At 36.6% G+C, this 10062-nt stretch overlaps 1 protein-coding gene across 1 annotated transcript in view; it reads right to left on the reverse strand.

Moving 5' to 3' along the window:
- Positions 1 to 10062, reverse strand: part of RRN3 (RRN3 homolog, RNA polymerase I transcription factor) — a 54301-nt gene that overhangs the window by 37936 nt on the left and 6303 nt on the right. The window contains exons 4-11 of the mRNA XM_007956476.2: positions 9911 to 10000; positions 9689 to 9818; positions 9247 to 9306; positions 8821 to 8884; positions 8046 to 8115; positions 3734 to 3832; positions 1764 to 1856; positions 721 to 859 (exon numbers count right to left, since the gene is read on the reverse strand). Of these exons, the coding sequence (XP_007954667.1) occupies positions 721 to 859; positions 1764 to 1856; positions 3734 to 3832; positions 8046 to 8115; positions 8821 to 8884; positions 9247 to 9306; positions 9689 to 9818; positions 9911 to 10000 (745 nt within the window). The remainder of the gene's footprint in view (positions 1 to 720; positions 860 to 1763; positions 1857 to 3733; positions 3833 to 8045; positions 8116 to 8820; positions 8885 to 9246; positions 9307 to 9688; positions 9819 to 9910; positions 10001 to 10062) is intronic.

A 10062-nucleotide genomic window follows, 5' to 3' on the forward strand; every position in this document is an offset into this window, starting at 1 on the left:
TAGGAATGCCCAACCTTCCTTCCGAGGAGTGGCTGGTGGGTTTGAACCGCCAGCCTTCTGGTTAGCAGTCAAGTGCCTTAGCCACTATGCTACCAGAGTTGTTGTTAGGTGCTGTCAACTCCGCCCTGATTCATAGCAACCTTATGTACAACAAAACAAAACACTTGAAGTACTATTATTCTGAGTGGTTGATTTCACTCTTAAATCTTAACAATCAATGTGAACAGAAAAGAATTGTTTTCTTCATGACAAAGTCACCAGACCCATGAGGGCAAACAGCACAATTTGCTCACAACTGTACCAACACCTGGCACAAAAATGTACTGAGCAGACCGTCTAAGCTCAATGCATAACACCAAGCAAAGTAATCAATGCCTACTGCACCATTTTTAAATGCACTGAATAACTTGAGTGTAATGTGATCCCTGCCTAAAACTGACCAAACTCCATACATGTGTTGATATAATATTTAGAGAAAAGATCAGTGGCTTTGAAAACAGGTGTAATTAAGCCTAAATCTCAGCCCCATGAAACCATACGACACTGGGTAGTTACTTGACTTTTCTAAATTTTCTTTTCCTCATACTCAAAATACTGATTTTTACAGGATTCTTATCAGTACTAGAGATAATATATATAAAATGCCTCCAGCATAGAGCCAGGTGTATGGAAGGTGTATTTCAACACAGATGAGTTACTGTTATCATTATAGGCTGTTACCATCTATGTAGCAGACATCCTTAACGTAGGACAAGAGTAAAGACAGCAGGATGTCCAGGCGTTCAGCTACGGGATGTACCATGTGATCAAGCTGTGCAGGATCAGCCTTTATTTCACCTTTAGGGTCTTCATCTTCATCCTTTAAAGATAAAGAAAAAAATTGACATGAAAACAAACAGAGACATCATTCTATACAGGAGCTCTCTACCAAGGATGTGAAACATTAACTACTTGCAGAGTTTTAAAAGCACAAATCCAGTGCCCCAGCATCAGATTTTCATTTAGAAGACACAAGCACAGTCTGACCATGCAAACATGACAAATTTCACCAATGTAGTGGGCACTGTGATAGCCCCTTCTCTGGAGAACTGCCCTCAACAGAAGAGGAGCCAGGACTGACTTTGTACTCCCTCCCAACCCTCTCTCAGAGCCAATGACTAACTGACTACAAGTCACAAGACGTCATCTGCATGACCCCCCAGCCAGGACCAACTCTCATGCTCCAGAGTTCCCAGAAGGATCAGGCTGTGGCTACTTTCCAACTGAAACCAAACCCTCACTAAACTCCTCCCCTGTCTTGTCCCGCTTCCTCACATCCTTTGTGCCAAGAGCATTCAAATCCCTGCCTTAGGATCTCCTTCTAATGAGCTCAATGTAAGAGACCACCCTAGGTAAAGAAGTACTGCTCTAAGGCATACAATTTGTAAAACAGAGAAATTAAATGGGTATGCTTTTCTATTTCTCATTCCTTCAAAAACAATATATGGCTTTGAAAAACAAACAAAACAAGCACCTCAGATTCAAAGGGGAGGAGAGAAAAAAAGAAATATCCTGAACTCCAAACTCAATTTCAAAGCCTTGGAAACAAATGAACTATACTTGGCAATAAGTAAAACAGTAGTAAACTGTGCATGTAATAAATCACTTTCAATGATTTCTGCGCTATTTTAATTGCCTTGAAAAAGATGAGAAACCATTAGATGTGTCTTCCCACCCTCTGAAATTATGAACTGTGTGTTTCCTTTATTTACAGAAATGCTGACCATATTAAACAATCCTTCCGTGGCATCTGTCCCACCACTAGTTTGAGCTGCTGTCTCTTCAGCATCTTCAATATCTTGCCGTGATGCATTCACCTACATTGTAACAAAAGGAAAAATAAAAAAAGAATAAAGACATTTAAAACGTACCTGTGTTACTTTTGGAGCTGGAAATTCACCTGATACACACTTTAAATGTGCTCAGATTAGCACCTTATACAGCACCATAAAACACTTAATTATGGTGAAATCCACCCCCCAAATGGATCTGTGTCATTATTTACGAGATTATAAATTAAGCCCCCTCTTACTATATATGTATGTAAAGCATGATCTACATGATGCTCTGAATCAGGCAGCCTCAACAAATCCAACATTTATTTCATCTCTTACTATGCACCACATACTCACATATATGTTATTTAAGAATATCATTAATCATCTGAACGGAAAAGTGATGAAATGTAAGCTCTATATGAATTTTCAATATTTATTTTGGTATAGCTTCAAATACCTTGTTTACATACTACTCAAATCACGTATTTTTTAGCTATTCAATACATCACCCCCTTTCTAAACATACTCTAAAATGTCCCTTAACTAAACATCAGAGAAGGACTTTACAAAGGCTGTTGTATTTCTTCACAGATCATTCACCCAGGAAACCAATGTGTGAGGGGGTTATGCGGTTTGGTAAATGCAAAAACATATAAAATGCAGTGTCCATGTGAACTATGATATGTAGTTGACCAGAGGAATCTAACTGCAAGTTAGCAATGAGTCAGTGTGTCTAACGGCCAGCTCATCTGAGGCCTACCTCACTTTACCTCCCTTCTCCCCCACAGCATCAGTTTTTTCTCCACCAAGTTTCATCTCCCCAATTCTAAAACATGACTGCTTTCACCCCCGCTCCATCTCCCCCTTTCATCTCAAAATTCCACAAGGTCTACAACAGCCTGAATTTCCTAACCATCCATGCTCTCCTGAAATGTAGTTGGTATTTCTTTACTGAGACTGCCCTCTGGAGGGCAACAAAGATCATTTTCTAATAACTGAATCCAAGGACCTTTGTTCTTCTCATCCTCTTTAAAATGTTAAGAATATGGGATGCCATTAACCAAATCCTTCCTTCTTCCAAATCCTCCCTCAGTATCCAAGCTTGGGGTTTTTCTCTTACTTCTGATCTCTCCCTCTTCCCTTATCCTAAACTGCATCATTTCACAAGGCTGTTCTCAGTCCCTTACCTGTGTGGCTGTAACTGTTGAGTGAGTATTCTCCATCCAGCCTCCCACCCTCCCACCCTCCCACCTCATCCCACTCAGCAATTCAACCTGTCCAAAATGAAACTCATTATCTTCAAACTTCCAACCCATTACTGTTAATGACAACACTATACATGATTCCGTTCCATGAGGAACAACCTTTGAGGGATTCCTGTCTTTTATCCCCTTCTTTTCCAATTCCATCACTGTCTCAAGGACAATTTCTTATTTCCTCTAATGTTGCTAGAATCCACCCATAACTTTTCATTCCCACTGCTCCTTATTTCAAACCTTGGGGACTGAGGGAAAGTTTACTAGTTGACAATCATAATTTGCCTTTGTAAAAAATTCAAACACCAAAAAGATATAAAAATATCAACTCAACATCACTCCGTTAGGAATGCCCTCTTGACTCTCCAACTACATTGGGTTCACATCTCATAGTAATGCAAGTGCTTCATTCATAGCATTTATCACAAATGTATTTTTAAATTTGTGTGACTAATAAACGCCTTTTCCCAAACATGAGATTGAACTGTATGTATGTATGCACACAGCTAAAAGTTTAAGAAACATTTAAAGAAATTAATCAAAGGAATGTGGAATTGTGCATTCGTTTCTGTCGTTGTTATTGTTGCTTCAAATACTGTGATCCTGATAAAAATAGTCAGTAAATGAAAATCAAGGAGAAAAGTATTATTCCATACTTACATCCAGCTTGAGAAGCTTTTCCATAACAAGCTCCAAAATTTCACGCCTCAAGGTTGGAAAATACACGCTAATCTTTAGTAAGTTATGAACGTAACATTCCTAATACATGAAACAAAGAATTAAACATTTTCAGAGAATGTTTCATAATTATGTAAATAAACCATTGATTACACAATCTTTAGTTTCAAATATCTAAAGAAAAAAACACAAGACTATATACTGGGAGCTCTGGTAGCATAGTGCCTAAGGCACTTGACTGCTAACCAGAAAGCTGGATGTTCAAACCCATCAGCCACTTCTTGGAAGGAAGATGGGGCAACCTACTTCTGTAGTGATACTACCTTGGAAACCCAAGAAGGGGTTGCTATGAGTCAGGTCCGACTTGACGGCACATAAGAACGACAACAACACATACTGGTTAAGCACTTGGCTGCCAATCAAAAGGGGGGTGGTCCAAACCCACTAGCTGCTCTAGGGGAGAAAAATATAGCAGTCTGTTTCCCTAAAGATTTCAGCCCTGGAAGCCCTATGAAGCAGTTCTACTACGTTCTGGGTTGCTGTGAGTTGCAATTGATTTGCTGGCAGCGGATTTTTTTTTTAAATCTAACCAATATAGAAACAATGTGAATCTGGAGTGAAATTTAAAGATGTCAATCTATGTTCCATATAATTACTTTATTAATTACCCTCAGCAATGCAAGTTGTAATTTGTATACTTTTATAGTGGTTTCTTTTAAATAGTTTGAGATATAATTCACATACCATACAATTCACCCATCTGAAGTATCCAATATAATAGTGTTCAGTATATTCAAGGTTACATTAACTATCACCACAATCAATTTCAGAACATTTCCATCATCCTCTCAAAAAATCCTTTTATTGGAGTGTGCCCATGACCATGTATAGGGTTGGCAGACAATGTTTCTACAAGTGTATTTGTATGTTCTATAAGAATTTCCAAGTATACAATAGAGTTGACAAGGGACAAAGCTGTAGTCACTTCTTGGCCACAGCCAGCTACCCAGAGGTAGTGAATAGTTGGACCTGTGGGCTCAGGACCATGGTCACAGGAGACATCAAGCTCAACTGGCATAACATACTACACAAAAACACTGTTCCACATCCTACTTTGGCAAGTAGCAACTGGGATCTTAAAATCTTCCACACGGCCATCTAGATATAACGATGGGTCTCTCCTCATCCAGAGCAAAGAAGAATGAAGAAAACCAAAGACACATGGAAACAATTACTCCAAGGGACTAATATACCATGCGATCCTCAGCCTATATGACTATGAGACCAGAAGAACTAGATGGTGCCCAGCTACCACTGTTAACCACTTGGATGGGGATCTACGTAGGAGATCCTGAATAGAATAGGAGAAAAATGTGGAACAAAACTCCAAATCATAGAAAAAAAAAAAAAGGGACCAGGTTTGTTGGTCTGACAGGGCCTGGTGGAACCCAAGACTATGGCCCCTAGCTGCCCTTCAGGTCTGGAATTGAACCCTCCTGTAGCTTCCAGTCAAACAAAAGACAGGCATATGAGCTGAACATTTACATTAGCTAGATATACTCCTTGGAGAGAGCAATCACGGGAGAATAGAAGGGCTGTGTACACACAGGGAGACAGCTCAGGGGACAGGAGTGCATGGGAAGGAAGGACACAGGGAAGAGGTGGCTATGGGGAAGAAGTAGGAGAAGAGCTATTACGCTGTGGGAGATTACAGTCAATGTCATGAAACAAAGTGTATGTAAACTGCTCTATGGAAGATGAATTTGCTCCGTAAACTTTTACGGAAATCACACACAAAAAAAAACCTTTATCAATTACTCACTCTCCATTCCCTCCAAACTCTGACCCTCCCCAACTGCTTTTCTACTTTGTCTCTAAAGATTTGCCTATTCTTGACATCTCATATAAAAAGAATTATACAATATCCTTTTCACTTAGCATAATATTTCCAAGGTTCATCCATGTTGAAGTATGTATCACAATTCATTCTTTTTTATGGTTGAACAATTTTCCACAGTATGGCTACACATTTTGTTTATCCATTCATATCTGATGAACATTTGGATTGCTTTTTAACCATTATAGAACACTTTTAACGTTAAATCACTTTTTAACCATTATAAAATCTGTGTGTACAAGTTTTTTCATGGACCTGTGTTTTCAATTCCCTAGTAGCAGACATGCTGTTTCATGTTAACCCAATTTATAACTTTTTGGGAAAAGCACACACACCATTTTACATTCTTACCAGCCATGTATGAGCATTCTAATTTCTCTATATCCTTACCAACACTTTCACTGTTTGTCTTTTTGATTTTAGCCATTCTAGTGGGTAAAAAGTGGTGTGTCACTGTGGTTTTGATTTACATTTCCCTAATGACACATTTTTTTTCATGTGTTTATTATCTATTTCCGTATCTTTTTGCAGAAATCTATTTAGATCCTTTGTCTATTTTTAAATTTGCCTTTTTATTATTAGTTCTTTACATATTCTAAATATAAGTCCCTTATCAAATATATGATTTGCAAATACTTCTTCCATTCTATGGGTCAGTTTCTTGACAGATGTCCCTTAAAGCACATAAGTTTTAATTTTGATGAAATCCAATGCATATACGTTTTCTCTGGCTGCTTGTACTTTATGTTAAGTAACTGTTGCCCAAGGTTATGATTTAATCCTATGTTTTTCTCTAAGAGTCTTACTTTACATATAGGTATTTGATTCATTTTAACTTTTGTATATGATGTCAGGTATGGGTCCTGCTTTGCTTTCCACATGTGGATATTCACTTATTCCAGTATCATTTATTGAAAAACACAATTCTTTACTCATTCAATTGGTTTTTGTATATTGAGCTTATATCCTTAAATCTTGTTGAACTCATTCATTAGGTTTATTAGGGTTTTTTTTTCTGTGGAGGCCTCAGGACTTTCTGAGGCACTCTGGTGGCATAGTGGTTAAAGTATTTAGGCTGGTAACCAAAAGGTCAGCAGTTTAAGCCCAGCAGCCGCCCCATGGGAGAAAGATGAGGCAGTCTGCTTCTGTAAAGATTTACAGCCTTGGAAACCCTATGGGGCAGTTCTACTCTGTGCTATAGGGTTGTTCTGAGTTGAATTTAGTTTTGGTTTTAGGATTGTCTATATATAAGATTATGTACTCTGCAAACAGAAGTAGGTTAGTTCTTTCCAATCAGGGTGCCTTTTATTTCCTTTTCTTGACTAATTGCCCTGGCTAAAACCTCCAATGGCAAGAGCAAAGATCTTTTTATGTTTTATTCCCAATCTTAGGGGGAAAGCTTTCAGCCTATAATGGTAGCTTTGAATTTTCCCTAGATGCCCTTTATCAGACTGAGAAAGTTCCCTTCTGAGTGTTTTACTCATGAAAGGGTGCTGGAGTATGTTAAATGCTCTTTCTGCATTTACTGAGATGCTCATATGGTTTTTGTCCTTTAGTCTATTGACACAATGCATTACACTGACTTTCTGTGTTAAATCTTGCATTCCTGGGATAAATCCCACTTGGTCATGGTATATGATTCTTTTAAAATGTTGTTAATTTGGTTTCCTACTATTTTGTTCAGGTTTTTATAAATCTATACAAGTACCAAACCAAAAACCAAACTCACTGCTATCAAGTCGATTCCAAATCATAGTGACCTCCATTGGGTTTTGAGGCTGTAAATCTTTACAGAAACAGATCACCCCATCTTCTTTACAGAGCAGCTGGTGGGTTTGAACCACTGACCTTTTGGTTAGCAGCCAAATGCCTTACTACTATACCATCAGAGCTCCTTTATACAAGTACAGCACTTTTTAATATTCTACTTTGAGCAGATTAACACAAAAATTAGCAAACATTATTAATGCTTTATTTTATATACATAACAGCACACTTAAAAAAAAAATCTAAACTTAGAAGGAAACTACTATATTTGAACTATACAGATGATCTAAATATTGCACAAAAACTTAAGCAGAGTTCATTTATAGAAAACTCATGTTCAAATAAGGAATGCTTCTATTTGGTATTATATAAACTATTATTTTCTAGTACAATTTATCTGTTTAAGCGTTAAGCCTATAAAAAATATTTCTGAATTGGATTTGCACAGAGTAGTAAGAGGAAAAGTCAGTACGAATCCTCCACTTGCTTAGAAAGGAATCTAGGTCAAATTCTTAGTCTTGGCTTAAAAGCTTTGAAGATAAAACAAAGTTTAAGAAAAACACATAACATCATTAAAACAAATACAACAATACAACTTTTTCATTACTTTTCCCATGAAAGATTTCTTACCAATGTTCTCTCTGATTTTCGAACAAATGGAAATTTTTCTACCAGTATTGGCATAAGAAACCATGGTGTCCTGTGAGAAATCAACCAAAGAAGGTTAGCTGGACTTTCAAAGAAACTCACATTTCTACTTAAGAGCAAAAATGGATAGATACGGAAGCAAATACAACCCTCGATTCAAATGACTGGTTCTTAAAATTAATGCAAAGCTTCATCAGAAAAAAAATCTATGACTTAGGGGAAAAAAAATGTTTCCAAAGTTTTATTAACTTCAATATCAAAAAGCAAATGAAAGGGGAAGTCTTTTTGTTTTCATATTAGCTTCCATTTAAGAGCTACAATTTCAATTACACATATATTATTTTAAAAAGAGGAGAAAGTTACCAATTTTTATTTTCTCAGTTAATAAATAATAAATTAAGTCCTGTTGCCCCGTCAAAAGAAACCCACAAACCTGACAAGCTATTCTTAAAACCTAATTTTTGCTCACATGGCATGACACAAACACACAAAGGGGTTTCTTCACCAAAAAATTTTGGGTATTGTATCTTTCAAATGTAAGAGCAAAATTCTAACCACTATATAGTCTTTGCAGAAATCTGCATACAAGTTTTGAAAGAAAAAAGCTGAAGACGATGTGAGGATTCATCAACAGGATACCAAAAAACAGGCACATAATGAGAGCTTTTATGCCATTAACATTTTATTATTTTCCAATAGAAAATGTTCTTGAAAATTAAACACCATAATTCAAAATAAATAACAAAAGTATACTCACGATGGGACATATCTTGCTATTATTTGCAAGGCTCTGTGACACGTGTCAAAATTTGCAGGAAGGTCTATATGGAAAAAAGTGAAGGTTGTAAATATCAAAATAAAACTTTAAAATGAAAAATTATGGACTTGAAACTGAAAATGCCTGCTAACGACAACTGAATGATTTCTTAGAGTAATAATAATTTCAGTATTTCCTGTGTAACCAACTTCCAGTGAAGACTAAATGGACTAATTATTTCAGTAATGCATTTAGGGCAAATGATTGCATATTAATGCTAAATATAACCAAAGTTTCCATCAAAGACAGCCATTCGCTGGTCTACTAATTAGAATAGGTCCCAGAGTTGCCAATGTGCTTTTATCATTCAGTAAGCACTGACAAGACACACAAGGCATTCTTTACTCCAATTATCTTTAAACTTACTATCATCTTCATCATCAGAATCTGAAACATCCACATCACCCTCCTTAATGATCACCCGGGCTTTGGAGAGAGAAAGAAAATACATTATTCTTCTGCATTGACCTAAACAATGAACAGCTATACAAAAAAGCTATTTTTATCCAGAGTCCAAATTTTGTCCAATGAGTACATATTAAATATACAATCTGAAAAAAAATTAACTTTATATTTTTTAAACAGCTCACTAAAGCTAACTATAACCCATAAAATTCATAGCAACAAATGAATCTAGACACTTTCACAGAGGCCATTACTGGAAAGAGACATGTATCAGAAACTGCTGCCAATATGTACTCTGAAACCTTCCATGGTGGTGCAATCTCAAAAGTATACTGGGAAGGCAGTAATTTAATAAAGAGAGATATTTTTAAAAAATCAAACCAAGCAAAGAATAACCACTTACGAGGTACAAAATGAGAAGCAATCATGCTGAGACATGGTCGAAGAAAGACAGTCTGTGCTGATACAAGATTACCAAGGAAAGCCAAGTACTCTTCCACCACTTTCTGACTTCTATTCAACCACTGCAATCTCTAAATTGGAAAGGAGGATAATAGGAACACTTTATTGTTACAATATATACTATTTTCAAAGTACTAATCCCTGAAACAAATGGCATACTTACCAACAAAATACTGATAAGTTGCTCAAAGTCTTTTGTCAAGTACATGATGGAAGAGCGGAATTCTAGTAGCCAATTAATGATCTGGTCATCCTTAAAATGAACAAAGAAAAGTACTTTCAAAAATCATTAATCCTCTCAAACAACTGAGGAAA

The sequence above is a fragment of the Orycteropus afer genome, unplaced genomic scaffold (genome assembly GCF_000298275.1).
Source record: "Orycteropus afer afer isolate SDZICR_OR568_19922 unplaced genomic scaffold, OryAfe1.0 scaffold00623, whole genome shotgun sequence".
Classification (NCBI taxonomy): Eukaryota; Metazoa; Chordata; class Mammalia; order Tubulidentata; family Orycteropodidae; genus Orycteropus; species Orycteropus afer.